Below are 21,381 nucleotides of genomic sequence, written 5' to 3'. Positions count from 1 at the left end.
CGGGGGTCGCGGCGGGGCTGTTGTCCCGACTCACCTCGGCCTTGAGGGCCGCGGCTGCAGGCCGGGTCTCGCTGCCTCTGGCAGGCCCGCTCCACATGCCGGCCCTCTCCCTGGCATCGTGGGGGGCGGCTGCCCTCCCCATGGGCGGCCGGGTTGCCCAAGGCCGGTCAGGGCGGTGGAATGGTCCCAGGGCGGTGTGTGTGCCCCCGGGGATCCTTGGCAGAGGGGATAGGACGGGTCAAGTGGCGGGGAGGGACAAGCCGGCGGAGAGCTGAAAGGAGTTGCAACCTACCACACCAACTTGGGTTATCTTAATTTTATTTTTAAAGCACGGCGTGGTGAATTGTTTAAACCCCCCCGTGTTCACCAAGCTTCTAAAGTCATGTCGGGAAAAAAGCAAGTAGTGCAGTCTGCATGAAGCCTTGATAGAAGGCTTGAAACCTTTCTATATCCTTATGCTTCTACTCTCATGCAGCCCTTGCCTGTGAGGGGTGAGAGGCAGGAGGGGTGGGCCTCAGAGACCTCGGAGCTGGAGGCATAGCCCAGTAATACAGAAAAATCAGAACCGGGGCTCTGACTGCGGGTCAGACTGTGTTGTGGCTGCTTATTGCGGGCGTTGGGCCAATACAGACTCGCTCCACCGGTTCAAAATATGTCGACGTGTTGGTCATTAGGTGTTTTCTGCCCTTCTGCGTCTGGCTTAAACATGTAAAACCAATGCAAAGTGCCTTAATGTCTGCTCTGATTTCTAGTCTTGGATCAAGTTTGTCTTGCCCAGTGATCCACTGGGATCAAGAGCCTGCTCTGTACAGCTGCAGATTCTGATTGTTCTGTGGGAGATCCTGCACACGTGTCTCTTGGTACCACTAAGCAGTTCCCTGTTGCTTGTGAAGATGCTGGGACAGGTATCAGTGCCTTATTTCAGCCTAGCAAAGCTATTTTCCTTCGGTGCCTTTTACAGCCACAGGAGAAAGATGTCGATTAGTCCCAAGAGCAGTTTGGCTGTAGCCTGCCACAGGAGTTGGTTTCTCACTAATTACAGAACTTGCTCAGCTAGGTGAGCCATAGTGCACACTCTTTGTCACTGCAATATTGGGGGCCAGTGTGTCTGTTAAGCAGCAGTGTTTCAGGTCATCTTAGTGAGAAAGCTGTTGTAAGTCTCCATATCCTAGCATCTGTATCCTAATTTATTTTATTTACATTGGGAAAAAAAACCCCAACCAAAAAAAACCCTGATTTCTTGGCCTTATAACCCTTAAAAACAAGACATCTGTGCTGGAAGTACTTTGGTGGCAGTAGTTGTCTAAAGTGAAGCAAGTGAATTAAAGTCAAGCAGGAGTGTTACGTTGCATTTCCATAGGCAAGCAGGACTCTTCAGGTTTCTTGTGGATTTTTTCAAGCATATTTGAATGGAGAACACTAGGCAGTTTAACAAAAGTTCATGAGCATTACATTTATGTGTATTAACAGCATGCACTGAAGTTAGATAGTGTGAGTTACCATACACAGGAAGGAGAATCTTACTTTCTGATTGATTGCAACTGTGTGACTCTGCTTTCTATGTACCACCACCACCAAGGAAGTGGAGGTTTTGCATTAATGACAGAGTTAAAATCACACTTTCACCATTGGGCATAGGATGCCTTAAGATTCTTTTACCCGTTACAATTATTTGGTTTAAGCAGTGAAATAAGATAATATATGCTGCTAGGACCTTTGAAAGCTGAAAGAGGAAGTGATTTGTTTTTGAAAAATTTTGTTTGCTTTACATACCTGTTTGTTTGCTAAAGCAAAGGTCAAACCAGTGTAACTCCTCAGGTTCTTTTACTGTATTGCAAAGAATACAAGAATACGTGGACTAATCCTTTATGGAAGATACAGTGGAATAACTTCAAGAACATAGGGTGAGCAAACTGGATAAAGAATTTTTCTCTCTCTTGGGTAGTAAGAATCATAGACAATTTTCAAAATATTTGCAGATATCAAGCTAGTGGTATTCTTTTATGCTAATTTTACTTCACAATTACGGTTTCAGTTTGGGGCCAGCATCCAGAAAACATAAGTATTAAGAAAGGAGATTTATATGTATATATATATGTGTGTGTGTGTGTGTATATATATATATATATATATATGTATGTATGTATAAAATTTTTGTCACCACCTAATACATAGATAGGGATGCTACAGTGTGCTTTGGATAGGTCATCTTTTTTATTAACACAGTTGACCGAAAATTACTCTCCATCTGGGTTTGATCACTTCTGGTTATTTCTGTCACTTAAATATAATTGAATTTTTGGGCATGAATTTTGAACGTTAAATTGCAATTATTTTACTTAGAAGATGACCTCTGACAGGCCTGTAGCATCAGCATTTGAAAATACAAGATTCTTTAATTTATTTCTTTGACAAAATATCTTGTACAGTGAATGTGTTATGGGACAGTTAATTACAAATGGTTTTATCTATTTTAGTTACTGATTTGAAGATATGGTATTCTCTGGGACTTTTTGGTCAAACTTGAGTTTCTTTTAGGGAGTCAGTTGTGTCAGAGAATCATTCTCGGAGAACTTGAGATTTTGTTGTGCTTGGCATTTGGTAGATGCCTGCAGCAATAGCTGCCCAAGCTACTGGTGAATTGATGGTGTCTGAATGGCTCCCCCTGAAGGAGGGCTCAGAACTTCTGAAGGTATTTTTACGTGCTGACTGCAGTTCAGATCCCAAATAATTCAAATCCCAGCGTCAAAATTATCTTCTTAAAAATCTGATGTTGAGAGCAGTGTTTTTTACTTGTCTGAGGAGAGTGACTGATAGGCAGGAGTGTGTAGGATCCAGAAGTGGGCTGACAGGAGCCTCAGAAATTCAGCAAAGGCAACAATTAAGCCTAGAGTCTGGAATGGAATAGTCTGAGGATTAGAATAGGCTGTGGGAAGACTTGAAGGAGAGCAGCCATGCAGAAAAAGACCTGTGTCTTGTGGTGGATCACATGCTGAATTCGAGTCTGAGTCTGCTGTTCAGTGAAGGACAGACCTCTTTGAGGGCTGTGTTAGTAAAAGCAGCTGAGGGACAGCAGGTTGAGGGAATGACTCTTCCCTTCTATTCTGGCACCCCTCAGACTTACCAGGGTGGTTGGAGGGCTGCAGCACATGGTATAAAAGGAGCAACAGAGAGGTGGAGGAGGCCTTAACAGGTGAAGTAACAGGAGATCTACTGCTGTGGGTGGGAACGTACAGAGCCAGGCACATCTTGGATGTGCATGAGAGTGAGATGAGAGGCAATGGACATAAACTGATTGAGCTATAAGGAAGATTTTTTTTTGTTTTTTTTAACATGGAAAATGGGCAAATACTGAAGGAAGGATCTAGTGAGTCTGTGGACCATCCATTTGTGGAGGTGCTGGGACTTAAATGGATAAAGAGCTGTGCCACCACATCTAATTCAACTTGTGCTGGATGGCGTATGAAAAGCCCTTTCAGCCTAAACTGACCTGATATGGCCTGTTTGATCAGACATTGGAATGGGCTGCCCAGGGAAGTGGTGGATTCTCCATCCCTGGAGATATTTAAAAAGAGACTGGATGTGGCACTCAGTGCCATGGTCTGGTAACTGCAGCGGTAGTGGATCAAGGGTTGGACTTGATGATCTCTGAGGTCACTTCCAACCCAGCCCATTCTATGATTCTATGATTCAGTGATATTCTGTGAATGATCAAAAAAGCAGGCATTGCAGCTTTGTGAATTAATAGTTAAAATTATGCTTAGGAAGACACAAGCCCAATAAAGCATGCAAGAAAACCTTAGGTTTCCTTGAAATTGCATCTGGAATGAACATATGGTCATCACAAGACCTCGTAATGTTAATTTTATTTACTATATGAACTTTTTTTAAAATGTAAGACCTTGCATAATTTCTTATTGGTAATTTATGGCTTAAATTTTTTGCTTCAAAAGCTGCTGTACTGTTTGAGAGAACATTAAGCAGGAGACCTGATGAGAATGCAGGGGGTTTTCATATTTCTCTCCTAGTTTCTCGCCCTTGCTGTGCAGTGAATTTCAGGTAGCAGTATCTTAAAGAGACTCACAGATGGATGCTGTTGTGAAAGCTAGTTTACTGTCTGGGAGTTTTTAAGAAGAAAATTACTATCCAGAGCCCTACATGCAGCCAAATCTTTGAATTCAAAAATGTTGCTTACTCAGATTGCTTCCTCAAGACATACAGCTGTTAGCTCCATTGACTCTGATTTCACAGTGGTCCAGTTTATAGGTAATCTAACCTGCCAGTTTTTACTCTTAGCAATCTCCAGATGTCATTAAAGATTAAAGGCAAAATTATGATGGATTTATCTTAGTCTCTGTTGTGTTTTTTTCTAAGCATGAGCTGTGGGTTTCCTTGAGTTTATGTTGCATGAGTTTGAATGATTTGTGTCATCACTTCTTCAAGATGATTCAATATTAAAAAAAAAAAATGGCCTCACTACTAAGTATCTAGAAAGAATCAGTTTTTAATTAATTCTAGCTCATAAACTGCTGGATTTGTATATAAACTGTCAGGAAATGGAATATGTGTTCAAAGATGAAGTACTGCAGTTTGGATGCTTCTTATCTTTCGCTCATGGCAAAAAAACCTGTTCCAGGCTCAAAATGGACTTCAGTTCTGAGATACAAGTGGCTTTTTCAAAAGAGGGACTGAAGGCACCAAGGTATAATTGAAGAACCAATATTTTCTATCATCTTGCATTTAAGCTACCATTTTTAGAATGGTGGAAAGACTAAACCAACAGAAAAGGGTTAAAGTTCTGTTTACATCCCCCAGAATTCAAGACCACCCCTTACATGTTTATATGAAGGTTTGGCAGTGGACTATGACTACTAAATGCCTTGTGTTAGAAGGGGATTTGTAAGACTGCTTGATAATATGGGAAAAATAAGTAAAAAAAAATCTTCCTATTACATTATGCTATGCTTCATATGCGCCAGCAGAATTGTGTTGGTTTAATTGTTTAAAATTAGATTGGTTACTGGAAGAGGAAAATCACAGAAACCCTTCTGATGGAGCTGCTGTTGTAGTACAGGTACTTCTGTATAAGCAAGCCAGCACATGTCTTTTGCTGGCACGTGGCAAAGCCTTTTTATACTTGTATGCAATTCAACTTAATATTTTTGTTTAAAAGGGAGTTTAGAGAAAGGTCTCATTAAAAACCCCTCTGTTTATGCTGGATTAAAGGTATAAAATTGTCTCACAATAATTTTTTCTTGCCCCTTGTGTGCATTCGGGATCTTTCTTTATTCATGTGCTCTGCAGATGAATGTTAGTATGCACAGTTCTATGTACCTACCACCTGGGGAACTGAAATTCAAAATTATGTTCTCTGCATATGCAGGAAACAGAATTCAGGCTGCTTATGTACCTACCAGTCCTGCAAATATTTCAGCAACCTGTTTAAACTCCTTGTTAGGTGATGACCTGTAATTTTCAGCAGGGGATGAATGCAATTGGAGTGCAAATCTTTATTCAGGAGCCCTTAATCTTTCTTGGAAATAGGTTTCCAAAATTAGTTTTATTTTGGTGTCTTTTCAGGACATGTTTTACAATATTTAAGGTGATTGAGAATGTAATTTGGCAAAACTCGAGCTCTGATCAATTGAAGCATCTGACTGGAAGTTTTATTTAAAAGGCTTTTATCTATCATTATGCTGTAAAGCATGTTTGAATCTGCCTTAATTATTTAGCTATTTTTTTGATAGTGGTTTTATCTATGCTAAATGATCCCCAAAGCCTGCGAATAAGTGGAAGTAATACACTTGAATGCAAATAAAGTGTTCAGATTTTAAGTAGTTAATACCTCTCAAATGTGGTTTTGGAATGGATACGATTATTGGAAGGACTGGTTTACCTTATTTTGCTTTCTTATTAAAAAATTATGCTAAATTTCTCTGGTTTTATAAGCTTGTAATTCTTTGGTTTTTAGGAGTTTCTACCTTGGTGAAGGCATACTGGGCAAGTATTGACTGTGCAAGCTGCTCTTAGGATGTCTGAAGATGATGAAAAAGTTAAGCTTCGTCGAATTGAACCTGCCATTCAGAAATTCATTAAAGTGGCAATTCCAACAGATTTGGAGAGGTTAAGAAAACACCAAATAAATATCGAGAAGGTTAGTTTTCAATTTTTACAAATATAGTTCTTTTTGCAACATAGAAGCAGTCATGCTGGAAGATTTTTTTGAGATTTCAATGGAAAGTTGATTGTTAAATGCTTTAGTTCAAATGTGGTTAAAAATGAAATTCCTGTGTTGTCTGGTCATTTGCTGTGTACAAAGACTTTTGTTAGTGGGAGCTAGCCAATATACAGAGTGAGAAATAGTACAGGTTTGTGCTAAAAAATTGATGTAAGGGAAGCAGCCTAATACTTTGTTTTTAGTCTCAGTGGTTTGCTGCCAACTAATCTGAATAGCTTACTGCTTATACCTGGCTTTTTCTATATATATATTTTTAACTGAGGTGAGATAAATGGGTAGATTGCAATTTTGATACAGTTCTTTTTCTGTTTACTTAAATAATTCAATGTGTTCCTATGTTTCTTGTTGACATTAGTTTATACTTGACAGTGAAAATGAATATGCTTCCAAGAAAAATTAGTGTCAAGTCAAATTCTTCCATACACTGTGGCAAAGTCTGTACTGGTAAAATAAACATGCCCAGACAGTTGTCTGGCATGAAATGGCCTATGTCTATATTATTAAACCTTCATATTCTGCAAAACAGGCTGGCTATCATCCACACTGCTAATTGGGTATAGCCTCTCTTCTGTCTCTTCTTCTTAGCCTTTCTTAGGAACTCTTTATGTGAGAGGGGTGTTTGGTGTGACCAGAACGATGCCAAGGACAGTTCTGACCATTTAACAGCACAGACGACCAGATTTCAGGCCTGAAACATTCTTAGTCTCTGTTTATTCGTATAGCTCTAACCTGTGGAAACAGAAATTGGTTTGTTGAGGAAAGTCATAAGAGAGTAATGGAAATATAGGTGACAGCATCAGGAAGAGAGTGAGTGACTCAGGAAACACACTTGTAGTCTTAATGCAACACTGCGATGGAGTTTTGGAAATAACTGATCAAATGCATTTGTTTAGAAACTATTATACTTGCCACCACAGAAACATCAGTGACACAGCAAGTGTCTGTAATTTTGCAAAGTTCTTATTTCTGGAAAATCATATATTGTATCAGTTTCACTCGGCTTGTTCACAATAGATAAAGTCGAGTGTAAATCTGGATGGTGTAGGACAACTAACTACATTTTTTAACACTTTGGGAAGGAATTAATAAATGGGAAGAAAATACAATGTAATCTTGATTTCCTGAAAGGTACAGTCTGAAGGATGTGTGTAATGTTACTGTTGAACCTGTTCTGTATTTGCTGCTGTCACTTTTTCACAACTTTACTGAAATTTTTATTGTAACTTTACTGAGTGGGTAGCCTTTTGCATCAAATTTTCCATGCCAGATTTCTGCCTTGTTACAGCTTGGAGATGAGGAAGGTTAGAAAATAAATCCATGTATTTGTTTCTGAGAACATAGGAAATAGTGGTTGTTCAAGTGATTGTAATTTCTTTCAGTAAGAAATATTTAGTTTAAGCAATAGTGATTAACAGCTTAGTGATACTAATTTCTTTTCAAAGCAGTGATGTGTGTTATAACAGTAACTTCAGATTTTTTTGTGGGTTGTTTTTTGCCTGGACTGTACATTTTGCCGTGCCTCTAGAAATTTATTGCTATATTTTGGGCAGGAGGTACAGTTCTGAAAAAAAAGTGGTTTGCAGGTAAGTAGTTGCTGGTCAAACTCCACCAGCTGAAGATTAATGAAGATTTACCCAACACTGGGCACACTCCTGTGCTAGGAATTATCAGAGTATATTCTTGGAGTTGATTATTTGATTGGTCCTGAGTCTGAGAATGAAAACAAGGAGATAGTTTTTCTTGTGTTCCAACAGTCTTATTCTTTTACTTTCCCTTGTGTGCAAGAGGAAACTCTTCCTGGCTCATGCAAATAAAGAATAAGGAATTTAGGGGGAAGCTTGTGAAAAAGTACCCAAGACAGAAGGTGAAAGTGCCAAAATGGTGTCTGACCATGGGACAGTAGTAAAAGTGGGGTAGAGTAAGACTTGGGGCTGCTGGGACTAATGATGGCAGATAATAGTTTGACACTTTCCTGGTAATAAATAAGAGTACATTAAGGATTTAAACTGCAATATTCACAAACTGAAAAGTATATTAGTACAATACTTGACCGAAGCAGTAACTTGTGAATGAGATTACCTACTTTTTCAGTCATAGCATGCTGTTTACTCTTTTTATTTAGTATTTGTATAATTCATTGCATTACCTAGGTGCCATCTGATTTCAGCATTTTTTTACCTTGGAATCAGCCAGTTTGCAGCAGCCCTGTACTGTATCAGCTGGGAGCATCTGGGAGCTGCTCTCTTCAGCTTCTCCCACAAAGAACAGTTAATGGGCTTGCTTTGCATTGTAGCCAGAGAACAGAAGAGTTTGAGATCAGCTTGCTCTTGGGTAAGATGGAGGAGCAAGGAACCTCAGCTGTTAAATTGCCTTGGAGAGGTGTACAGCTTCCAGGGGCCAGTGTTTATGACTCTTAATGTGCATGGCCTGTCCTGAGTAGTAGCTGTAGAGCTAGCTAAGGGCAACTAGCAAAGCATAATGCAAAATAGGAGTGGGTTCAGAGGTGCCTAGAGGAGAGCATCATAATAATAGCTTTTCCATGCAAGCTTCTCCCTTCAGATGGAGATGGTCTTGGTAGCTAGGTTGTGCCCTTCTTTCTTGAGCGAGAATTTACAGCAACATGTGTTTGCCATAATCCACCAAGGTGGATTTCTTGGTTGCAGAGAGGTAGAGGGTTTTGTTGGTAGTTTGCTTCTATAGTTAACTGTATTAAAAATTACATCTTCAGGACAGCACTCTGGTTAACACCAACAGCACCAGTGAGTGTGGAGCAGTGAGGCTCTGCTTCAGAGTCTTGAGGAAGGCATCCAGAAATGAAGGGATGCAGCTAATAAATACACACAGAAGGGTGGGATAAAAGCTACAGCCTTATCTGAGGGAACATACAGGTGGTTACTGGAAGAATATAATCTGATGGGAGGAGGAAGTTGACTTGCCAGCACAGAATAGGAAGTGGCCAGCAGGGCATATTAGCAGTACACAAATGATTTTGTTGCACTCTGAAGGTAAAGGTAAGCTTTAGGTGTGTATAAGGTAGTAACTGGGGAGAGACAATGGGGGAATGGCTATAACTGTTACACTGTGTGATTTTTTTTTTTTTTTAATGCATTTTTTTTAAAGTCTATTACTTTTTACAGCTAAATAGATTCTTTGCCAGTTATTGTTCATATATGTACAGATCCCCACATTTAGGATCTGTAAACACCCTAACAAGAAGCTTCAAAAGGCATTGGATGCTACAGTGGGAAACAGAAACATGATGGCTTATTGTCCTGTGTAGTGCTTAGCAGTGTGAGAGATGGTTTTGAGGAACTGCTGTGTTGTGCAGAACCTTGTCACTGAGGAGGAGTAGCCAGTTAATGGTTGATCCTGCTGAAAATCTTTACGTATTTAGACAAAGAATAATTATGCTGTAATCTAGCCAGATGCTTCACCCATTCCCCAAAACCATGGTAAACCTATGTTCCACATAATTTAGCCATGTGTTCATCCACTGAAGTCTTTATTGTCCAAGCAGCTCACTTGAGTCAAGTATTCCTGTTTTGCAAAAAGATGGGAAATCATTGTAGGATGGTTTTCTGTATCCAGAAGAAATTGCAAGAAATATTAGCACTCAGGGTGAAATGAGTCTTTAGCTAAGTTGTGATTTAAAACTTTGCTCATAGCACTGTCAAAGAAACTCATGCTTAGGCAGAGTTTGATTATAGTTAGTACAATCCACAATGTTTCTGTGTTGGCATTTATGACTGCACTGAAATACTAGGAGACTTTATTGAGTTTCATTTTAAATTTAGAATGTAAAAATCTGATGCAATCTAGAACTATCTGGTTGGGACAGTTCTGGAGATGTTCAGGTTGCTGGAAGCAATGTGAATAATCGGCTCAACATAATAATCTGCTCAGTCAACATAATGAAAAATGCATACCAGAGATGTCCTTAAATTATGGTAAACATAGTTGTTAGCTACGTTTCCTCTAGAACAACACTTTTTTGGAAGCAAGAAGTGGAAGAAAGATTTAGTAGAGATTTGTCTTTCTGATTTCAGAATATTATTAATTAATACATTTCTTCATCTCTTAGCAGTGTAAATCCTGGCAGATTTCATATTTGGATTAATAATTAACACAATTATTAGGAGCAAGTAATTATGGATTAAACCTTAAAATGAACAGTTGGTAACTATACCAGAAGGTATTCAGCAGTACTGAAAGTTTCAGAACTTCTGTGTATTGACAAAAAATACAATACATGCCAGATTCTTTAAAATATCCACACTCAGTGTAAAAGTCTTATAATTTGAAAGTGGGGTGTGTTTTTTTAATACTTTTCTGGCTGTAAGAACTAGTAGCTATTTAAAAGTTTACTGTATTGGTAGATTTATGAGAAGGTGAGAATGAAAATATGGCAAATCTGAATTTGAAATCAGTCACTCTATATAGTTTTAGATTATTGGAATATTAGCAATAGTTTGTTTGACATACCTCCATAGTAATTTCAATTTTTGTATCTTTTACGTGCATTTTAGCTGTAACAAATGTGTTACAGTAGTTAGGTGAGCTGTCAACATCAGCAGCTTAAATGGTTTTCTCTAAAATACCTTTTGGAGAATTAACTTTCAGCCATGTAAACCAAACATCCCCAGAGGTAAAAGGATAATTTTGTAGAATCTTTATTTTAGAGGCTACTTTTAAGAAAAAATCACTAATTATGTCAAATTGCTTAGAGCAGCAACATTATTTACTTATGATGAAGCCAATATCTCTAACCTCATTTCATGAATATTGATTTAAACCTTAGGTTCCAGAGATAGTCCAAACAATTAATCTACTAAATCACTGTTTGAAGAAACTATAAAATCAATATATAATGAAATTTGACCTTGAGTACACCTTTTCAGAGAAGTGGCTACCATAAATCCATCATCATAGCATTGCTTCTCAACTATCTGAGAGTCCAACTTTCCCTATGACAGTTTCTGAATGCTTAAAATTTACATTCTTAAGTAATCAATACTCTGTGGATTGGATGGCCTTTCACTCCAAAGGAGAGAATAAAATGTATGCTTATCCAAAAGACTTAGGATGTGCTCTTAGCCTCTGTTAGAGGAAAGCAATTGTTATGGTACTGCAGGAAGGTGAAGATTTTGGCATGCTGCCCTGAACATTGTTGGTGATAGACAGCAATCCTTAAAACAAAGAAGTGCTAGAAGACATAGCACCCTTTACTTTGTTGATATAATTTTTAATTTAACTTCCTGTAATTGTGTCAAAGGTAAAGGAAGCTGTGTAAAACACTTTTTACCTTTGGCTGGGGACCGTTGCTATGGGAAGATGCATTAAGGTGACACAAAATGAGAAATTTAGGTACCTAAAGTCTTACGTGTTCTTCATCGGTGTATACATTTGTATAGGACATCTACTGTAGGGTTTTGGAAATGTAGGTGAGCACTACCTGATACAAAAAGTAATGCAGAGGACATTATGAAAAGCTTTGAGTTCTCTCCCTGTCCACTGGATACTTTCAATGAGAAATGGAAGGGATCCAAAGCATAAGCACAAGGGTTTCTTTCTGAAGAGTTCTCAAAAGAGGACAGAGAGGAAAATAGGAAAAATGTCTTTATGTCTTGTATTTCTCTTGTGGAATGCAAACTATTTGGCTCTAGCACAATTATGTTTAAATCCAACAGACTCAAGGGAATAGAGGGGTTTGGGTTGGAAGGGACCTTTAATAACTATCTAGTCCAAGCCCCCTGCATGGGCAGGGATGCCTCCCACCAGACCAGGTTGCTCAAGGCCCCATCCAACCTGGCCTTGAACACTTCCAGGGAGGGGACACCCACAACTTCTCTGGGCAACCTGTGGCAGTACTCATCACCCTCACAGTGAAGAATTTCTTCTTTATGTCCAATTTAAACCTACCCTCTTTCAGTTTAAAAGTGTTTCCCCTTGTCCTGTCACTGCAGACCTTGGTAAAAAGGCTTTCTCTGTCGTTCTTCTGAGCCCTCTTTATATATTGAAAGTGTGCAATCAGGCCTCCATGGAGCCTTCTTTACTCCACAACCCCAGTTCTCTCATCCTTTCTTCATAGGGTAGGTGTCCCATCCTTTTGACCATTTTTGTGTCCCACCTCTGGACTTGCTTTTACAGGTTAGGATTCTATAGGTATTCTTGGACTTTCCTTAGTTTTACATGTATTTCTTAATGATAAATAATGTCAGTATCATTTCTTCACAAGTTTTATTATTATCCTTTAGTCCCCTAGAGTGAACATTGCCCAGAAGTATAGCCTATTTTGTGTTGAGTAACAAAGAGAAGTCAACAAGGAAGAATTCTCTGACCACATGAGTGTCACTGCTCTGGGTGCATTAATACGTGGATTCTTTGAGGTCATTACTAGCATACTATGACTTTTGAATCAAAGTAATAAAATTTTAAATATATAAAGCAGATGAGTGTGCTGAGCATTACTAATAGAAGGAGTGAAGAGAAATAAATGTTTCCTGAGGAATTATTCATGTTGTTCTTAACTGGAAAGCACATTTTTTTGTTGTTTGGTATGTGGACAATATGTTACAGTCAATGGGAACTAGAAAGATGATTTTTCCTCAGGCTCCTTGTCTTCCACCCTAAGAAATTCCTGTTTCACTACTCTTTCAGGGGTGGTGGAATTGGAAAATCTACTGCTGATAGAGATGTTTTTGGTACATTTTATTTTAAAAAACAATGTTATATAACAATATTCATGGCACAGTAACTTACGGAGAAGTTGTTAGTATCCTAGAAAAATCACTGTAATTGATCACTAAACCTTTTCTCTTCCATAGCACTACAGAATCCTAACTTGAAATAACTTTCTTCTCTGAAAATGAAAAATAATTTCAGATCTTTTGTATTTTAGGAAAGCTGAGCAACTTGTGATCCTTATTACTGTGGCCTCTAAAATGATGAACATAATTAAGGAAAGTTTTAGCCTGTAGATAAAGTTTTTTATTGGTAACAGAGCATATTAAGAAATTGAGGAATTAAACTTTACGTAAAAATACCTCAGGAGTCATGGTAAAACATTTGTCGTAATAAAAAAAGATTTGTCTTTGATTTAAAGAACTAGAAAGTTCTAAAATTGTCTGGTATTGAGAATACATACTTTGATGGTTTCAGCCCATGTCCCAGAAATCAGAGCTTCTACCTCTCTTATTTTACTACTTTTTTCATATGTCTCTATATTATTTATGTCAACTGCCAATGGGAGAGATTGACTGACTTAGTAATGAAAATGCTTGTATGTGATGATAGTTCTTTTGCAGAGCTTGCTCTCTGTTGATGGAATAATTGTCCTGGTCTCTGTCCAGTGGGAAGTGCTGTATGGATATTTTCCCACTGAAGTTAGTGGAGCCTCATACAGGTGCTAGATCTGCCCTGATGGTTCTTATACTGTGTTTGTAGCTATATAGAAATAGTAATTGTAAATGTAGACAGCAGTGTTGCGTAATGAATGCTGTTTTCTTTGTCAATAGTATTAGATGCTTTGCAGTTTTAAATAACCAATGCTGCTTATCTCTTATTCTTTCCTGTTTTCTCCTCCCACCCTTTGCTACAGTGGCAACCTCAGCAGTTTCAGGACATTGGGATATCTCTTTGTTGTTAAAAACTGATGCTGAAAATCTGGTTGTCTGCAGTTCAGTAAAATACCTTGTATTTATATATATGCACACATAAATATATGTATTATTATTTATGAAATACATTGTCATGTATCTCTCCAGTTTTGTAGTGTAAATGCCTATGACTCAACTTCTTACAGTGAATTTTGGAAAATTAAAGTGATTATTTACTGAAGTTTCCTTTTTTTCTGCATAGCTGGTTGGTAAAAATAACAACTATATGGAGTATTTTTCTTTCATTTTAGTATCAAAGATGCAGGCTCTGGGACAGATTGCACGAAGAGCACATCAATGCAGGACGAACAGTTCAGGTAAGGATATTAAAATGATATTTATGGACTTAAATTACATATGTAGTACTGGTTACCTTGGGCATGGGTCCTCACAGAGATGTATATTTGACATATGGATTTGACAAGTACATGGTATTGCTTTACTTTGTTTAAAAGCCAGAGATTTTCCTCCTAATTGCATCTTGTGAGACAAACACAGTCAGAAATTATTCAGGATTCTTGAACAAGCAAAAGTTTTGGAGACTTTTTTTTGTTTGTTTTTTTGAAAGCTATCTTCTTACATTACTAGATTACAAGACAGGAATTGCAGTGAGGGATACTGTTAATTTTAAATCATGGTTTCAGACCAAACATGGGAGGTTTGGACTATTAGTTTGCTGCTAGATGTGTAATGTCACCGAAGGAGGAAATGGGAGACACATTTGTCAGCATGGCAACATCTCAGTGGCTTCATGCATAGTCACCCTTAACACAGCATATCTGGAATCTTGCATCTGCTTCTAAAAAATTGCATGTCTTGATGAAAATGGTGCAAAACCTAGTGCCTCACATCAGCCTTCACACTGCTAAATACCTCAGAGGCAAAGACTATCATCAGTACAGAAAAACACAAAGCAGATCTGCCCTGCAAAGTTTGCTGACACAGACAGAGGAGCTAAGTGGTTATAATGTGCTGTACTAGCAAAATTCTGGGGACTGATGCCTCTTTGCCCCAAGGAGAGGCATCTTGTGTTGGTTTCATAGGCATTGTTGAGAGGAGGAATACAAATTTGTTACTGGAAAAAACCTTCTATGACCTACACTTCATCCAGGCAAGCAGGCTTTGCCAGCAGGGGTAGCACAAGTCCTGAACCACTCTATTTCATAATTCTAATACAGTAAATTCCTGTGTTTGTTGCAATGTCTTAGTGACTCCTGTAGGAAACTAGACCAGGCTAAAAATGGAAGAAAAAAAACTACCTCAGGAAGAACTTAATCCCAACTGAACAACACTTAGGAGGAAGAGCTGGAGATATTTATCTTTTAAGAGGAATGGGCGGTGTTAGTGAGCTTTCTTAGTGTAGATGATAAGAAATTTTATATGAAATCCACTCGATTTTTTTTCTGTTACTTGAAGGTTTGACTGTTTATTTTGATTTTTCACCAAGCATTTTTCAAATTGGACTGCAAGTTTATTCTTAATATCAAAAGGTTTTTCTAGAGGTGCAAGTCCTATTAAAACAGTGCTTTCCTAACAGGTGTAGCATGTTTTTGTCTGTGTTCTAATTTTTCACATCTGAAGTGAAGGAAAGGCCCTCTTGAAACTCCATATTAATCAGTACCATTTGTTTAGCAAGACAAATTCTATCAATAATTAGAGAAAATTTAATCATACTGAGGATGATGTTCTTAAATACATTAAGTGCTTTAGCAATAAACCCGCATATTTATCTCTAGAAACCTTTATATTTGCCTTGAACCTAAAGCCTGCCATTTTTACTTCAAGCCAAAGTAATTTTCCTTGTATTTTATTTAATGCTTACTGCTTTCAGAACTGAATACAAGTGGTTCACATTCAGATACCCAGAGAGCAGAACAAGTATCTGGGTCCATGCAGGAAGAGTAGACCAGCTCTTTGTTTGAATTAAAGAGTTAGGAGTCTGGAGTACTTGGTAATAAATTATATGACATGTAGAATGTGTTTGCTGTAAGCTGTTTAAATGTTTACCAATGGACTTGTGATCTGTTTGTTTGCAAAGAAATCAGATTAATTATTGTGATACCAAATGTTCTCTGCAGCACACACTTTGCTCTCAAAATTAGATGTTGTAAAAATACATTAGGAATCCCTAAGTCAATATTGACCCAAGGCATCCGCCACAGGTTTTAGACAAATATATGCACAGCCACTCTACATTTAATCCATGTGCACATAATTAGCCATTTTTCTGAATTTTCCATTTACCCAGAATAATTAGTTCTGTTGTACTTTGATGGTCAAAATTATAATAGAAGCATAGATGAGTGATGAGCATAAATGTAGACCTCTTATTGCTGGTGATTGCCACATAAAAAACAGAGAAAGCAAAGCAAGCAGGGCAATCTTTGTGTGGGGCATAATGACACCCTTTAATTTTTAAGGATGGCCTATGGACTTCTTAAAACGTTAGTGCCTGAATAAAAAGGATGCCTTGCTAGACTTTACCTATATGCTGACTGTACCACACAATTTGTTAATAATTGCAAGATTTAAGTTAATTTAAATGAAATGGCAGTGTTCTGTTGTAACACATTGGATGTATTCATAGTCAGAGGTAGAAAAATGCTGCAGCTACTTGAGTCGGATATAAGACACTGAACACTGTGGATGAATGATCCTGCTTTAGTTTATATCCAGCCCACAAAAGGAGACTGTACACTGAGGCAGATGTAGTCTCTTCACTGGGTTGCTCTAACCTGGAAATCTACTTGAAAACTGTTAATTTGTTCCTTTTGTCTTTTTCACTTTTATGATTTCCATTTTGACTGCATGTGATTTACAAGTGAAGGATGGTTTTTCAATCAGCTCTCTTGAAAGCTTAGTAGTACAGCTCAGGTCTTTTGTATAATTTTAAAAATTAATATAATCTTCAAATTAAATACCTTTCTGGAATACTACACAAACTTACTGGAAGAGCATGAAGCAGGGTAGATGAGTATCTTTATTGCTGCAGAAGATTGTTTATGGGTCATGTAAAATCAGCTCACTGTTGCAGCCTATGGCCATCTTTAGGGTAAATCCATTCTTATACTCAGACTTCCTTTGACCTATGCCAAGAAATTTGTATCTTTTATCCTTTATTACATGACTTTGGACAAAGTCCAGAGAAAATAAATCAAAACAAGATTCACAGCTAAGCTGCTGCAAGACTATCAAGAAAATGTTATTTATGTTTGAGAGCATTTAATGCAGTGGGTGTGTTTGGAGGTGCTATTTACTTCTTAATATAAAACAAAATGAAGTATGGAGGGAGAGTTCCATTATTTTGAAAATTCAGCTGTGACCATTAGTGAAAAAAAAATGCTCTGAAAAACAAATACTGAAAATACTCTGCATTTTTACTATTTTGTATAAATAAGATTTGTTTACCGCAGATTTGTGTTCAGACTTCTGAATCCCTTTGGTGAGTCTGTAATATTTGTCATATGCATCTGCAGAGGAACTCCCATTCATAAACCACTTAGGAGCAGAATATGAGAAGGTGCTTTGTGCTTTTAAAGACAATTCTAAAAACTGGAATACTAATTACCATTTATTCCCTTACTTATTTAAAACTATGTTGAATCATAAGGCAGGCTAAACTGGCAGATGTGTACAGTTGTTCCTGGCAACACTGTTTTTTGGTTTTTTTTTTAATTAAACTCTCCCTGTGCTCATCTCTCCTTTTGCTCATCTCTCTCCTCTTGTGTTTTACTTTATGGCAGAAATTTAGATTATATTCTTAATTTTTTATTGAATGGGCTTAGTAAGATCTTTTGGGAGAGTGGAAAAGAAGAATGGCTTGTCTGTTTCTTTCCATTATGGATGTGTTAATAGGATCAACAGATTTTTCATGGTACAAAACATGCCACTTCTCATCTGCATTTCTGAAAAAATGAATTATTTATTCACATACTGTAACATACTGATGGACCTCCCAGGCTTATGTCCAAACCTGTGGACACTTTAGAAAAATTTGTCTCAAACTTTGTGTCCTTGCCTGAGTTGTGCATCTATTAAAGAAGAACAGTGAACCTTACTTGAATAAAGTCCTTTGAAACCTAGGTATGAAAGCACTGTATCATAGCTGTGTAACTTTAGTTTAATTATATCACAAACATGTGCAAACAGCGTAAAGCTGGGAGAGACTAAAGGATTCTGGTGGAGAGGACAGGATCAGAATTTCTAATGATAGTGAGAAAAAAGATCTGGAAAATCAGTATGTTTTTGGATGGAGACAAGGACAGCAGTGTGGTAGGGATAAAAAAAAAAAAAAAAAAGCCAATGTATGTAGGGGGATGTATAGACAGGAGAACAGCCAGAGTGGTCTCTGATCCAATCTCTTGAGTCAGTATTAGAAGGTATAATAGTTCAGTTTGGGCACTTTACTTTTAACTAAGCTATGGACTGATTTGGGGAGAACAATGAAAATGGTCAGAAGTATTATTTGGAAAGACTGACAAATTATTTTGCCCAAAGAACGCCTGACAGGAGTGTATTGGCTGCTTGCAGACGTGGCTAAGATGGTTGCAAAGAGGACTTGGCTTGTCTTCTGTTTTAACCAGAGAGGATTGGAAATATCTGGTATAAACTGAGGCAAGAGAGATTTCTGTTAGGCATGAGGAAACTATTATAGCAATTAGGATAACAAATTCTTGCAATATAATACCAAGGAGGTTGTAGCTTTTCACAAAGTCCTTTTAAGAGCACGTTACATAAGCAGCCATCAGAAATAATAGGGATGATAGATGTTGCTTTTGAAGGGGTGACTTACCAAGGGTTTTGTCAGCTTAACTTTCCTACAGCTTTTGTGAGAAAGCCCTTTGAAATAAAGACTGTTAATTGTTTTTGAAAGTTAGCAGACAAAAACTGCATATATTGTAAAGAAAAGTTCTGTGTGTTTTGGCCTGAATTTGGTGAGTTTGAACCTCAGGAGTTTCCCCCTGTAAATGGAAACTGGATTTTGTATTACCTTGGTAAGCTTGGTTTTAAAAGTGGAAACTGTTGAGAAGAAGGTGGGATACTTTTATGTTCTACCCAGAAATGAAGCTCTATCCCATTAACATGATTATGCAAAGAAGTCATTTGCATATCCATAACATTCATCATGTTACACACTGGTGGGCTCATGGGACATGTCTCCTCACAGCAGGGCTTGACTTTCTTGCTAAGTCTGAATCCATTTAGCTTCTGTTTCACTGACAATAACTGGAACAAGAGTCTTCTCCAGAACCACAAAGGAAGAGGTAATAAAATTAAATGTCACCAAATAGTGATGATCTGAAACAGCAGTTCCTTAGGGTGGGTAGTTTCTATCTCTTGAAGCTTTTTGAAAACTCCAGAAGCAGGTTGGTGGTTGTGTTGGTTGTTGCACAGTAATCATCTTCATTATACTCATGCATTGGCTTTACTTGTAATTTGCCTCAGCTGCACTGGTGCGAATTCTGTAGCACAGCTACTATTTAACTCAGTTTCAGCTGGGAAATTTTCCTTTTTTTGTTAAAGAAACTGCTTTGGAAGCATTGTTAGTTCATCCCAAACTCTCTATTGTCACTGTTCCACAAGATGGTTTTGTTTGTCCTGCCGGTTTTTTGTCTCCATTATGGCCAAAGATAAGACAATAACAATAATTTTGTTTCCTGAACAAACAAAACAGCAGTTGGTCCCTTGTATATAATTCACACAAAATAGATTAATAAATGTTGTGTCTAGATAGTGCTGTTTTGTCCTTTAATTAAATTCCAAGATTTTACAAACCAAGAATTTTAGCACCTGCAGGACTGTGACAGTGATGACGTTCTCTCTTTTTCATCAATGATGGACAGACCACGGGAGGAAGATAACAGGAAGAGCAAGGCAGATTCAGATGAGAAATGTATGAGGAAGATAATTTGATACCATGGTTCTAATTAAGCTCAGTATTTTACAAAAACAAGTTTTTGTTAATCAGTGCTTTTAGCTGGAGCTAGCCTTAAATAATGCTGCCTCAATTGAGTAGTAGCATGCTTAGTTTAAGCATGCAATAGAATATACTTGTAGTAATTTGACAAATTATTTTTTATGAATCAATAGTTCTTTCTTTCCTTGCCTAATATGTGTTACAGTGTTACTTCAATGTGGTATTGAATTAACTTTCTTCTTCTTTATTTAAAATTCTACTATATTTTTTTCATACATGTTAAATAAATAATAATTCTACTAGTACATATAAATTTTGCTCTATCTAGTATGTGCTTTTCCAGGATAAGCGTTTCTAAGGAATTACTTGTACATGGTTTGTGTTACTGAAGAAAACGTTTTTCTTTCTAATCGCTGTCTGGTGTTAATCCATTCTCTTGTTCTGCTGTGAGAAGAATATTCAAATCGATCATTACATAGTGCAACAAATCATTTACTATATCATCTTATAATGTAATGCAATTAATATTGTTTGTATTATAGCCTAATTTTTTTACAGTTAGATAAAAACTCTGTCCTAAAACAATAAGTGATAAAACTTAGACTATAAATATCTTCTTTTCATTTGTATAAAAAGTTGCTTGCAATTTTTGATTTTAAAAGCCTAAGCAATAAGAAGTCTCTCTATTTTTGCTATTGGCAGAAATTTATCTTGTGGGAAATGCCTGCACAGACTCTTCAAACCAATTGTGAATAGTTTATAGCCTCTCAAAATTCCTGTAACTGAAGATGTATTTCTGTATCTTATTCTATTTGATATTCCAATAAAATATATTAGTCCTTCTGAGAAAATGTAATAAATATTGGGAAAAAAAGAGTAGTCCTTTACTCTTGTCCTTGAAGTTGTCTTTACAAAATGAAAATTAAAGTTTTGGGGTAGTTGGAAGTTACAAATGATTGTAACCTGAAGTGCTATAGTCATCACAGTTGCTTACTATTTAAAAGAACAAATTCTGAGAAGCACTTATTTTAGTTGGATATAATTTTAGTTGGATATAATTTGTGTAAACATTTTGGCAAAGGCTTAAATTGATCTCAGGCACCGAAGTAACTTCAGTAATTACATAGTGAATTAATTAGTTAAATACTTTAATTGAAACAAAAAATAAATTCACTTCTATACTTGGAGAAGTGGATAAAGTATAAAATGGACATCAAGAAAATCAAAATATTGATGGGGATGGCTTAGAAAGGTATTTTTCCTGTGTTCTTTGGTGGCCTGTTCCTACAGGAACTAAAAAATCAGTTCATCAGAGAAGATAACAGGCACCCTCTCTTCCTTGATCTTTGTTTCTTACTCTCCTGGGGCAGACAGCTTCCTTTCCCTTATGGAAAATAGGCCACATCCGAAAAGACTCAGCAGTACGTCCTGGGGATGCCTCACTGCACTGTTCAGGGACTGCTGTGTTGGGAGCTGTGTTGCTGCCCCCATTTATTTTATTTTATTTTTTAATAAAGAACTGAGTGAACTCAGAAGACAGAGGCAAAAAGTAAAAATACAAGAGGCTTAGC

The 21,381-nt window shown here is 37.4% G+C and overlaps 1 protein-coding gene across 6 annotated transcripts in view; it reads left to right on the top strand.

Moving 5' to 3' along the window:
- Window positions 1–21,381, top strand: part of STX17 (syntaxin 17) — a 32,174-nt gene that overhangs the window by 1,629 nt on the left and 9,164 nt on the right. For 3 of the 6 annotated variants that reach the window (XM_071736960.1, XM_071736958.1, XM_071736957.1), the window contains exons 2-3: window positions 5,972–6,154; window positions 14,145–14,210. In XM_071736960.1, the coding sequence (XP_071593061.1) occupies window positions 6,032–6,154; window positions 14,145–14,210 (189 nt within the window). In that variant the 5' untranslated portion in view covers window positions 5,972–6,031. Of the gene's footprint in view, window positions 1–960; window positions 1,058–4,636; window positions 4,703–5,971; window positions 6,155–14,144; window positions 14,211–21,381 lie in introns of those variants that run through there. The other 3 variants (XM_071736955.1, XM_071736956.1, XM_071736959.1) reach the window with 2 other exon arrangements.

Source organism: Heliangelus exortis, chromosome 2 (assembly GCF_036169615.1).
Source record: "Heliangelus exortis chromosome 2, bHelExo1.hap1, whole genome shotgun sequence".
Taxonomy (NCBI): domain Eukaryota; kingdom Metazoa; phylum Chordata; class Aves; order Apodiformes; family Trochilidae; genus Heliangelus; species Heliangelus exortis.
This window is presented reverse-complemented; position numbering and strand designations above follow the sequence as displayed.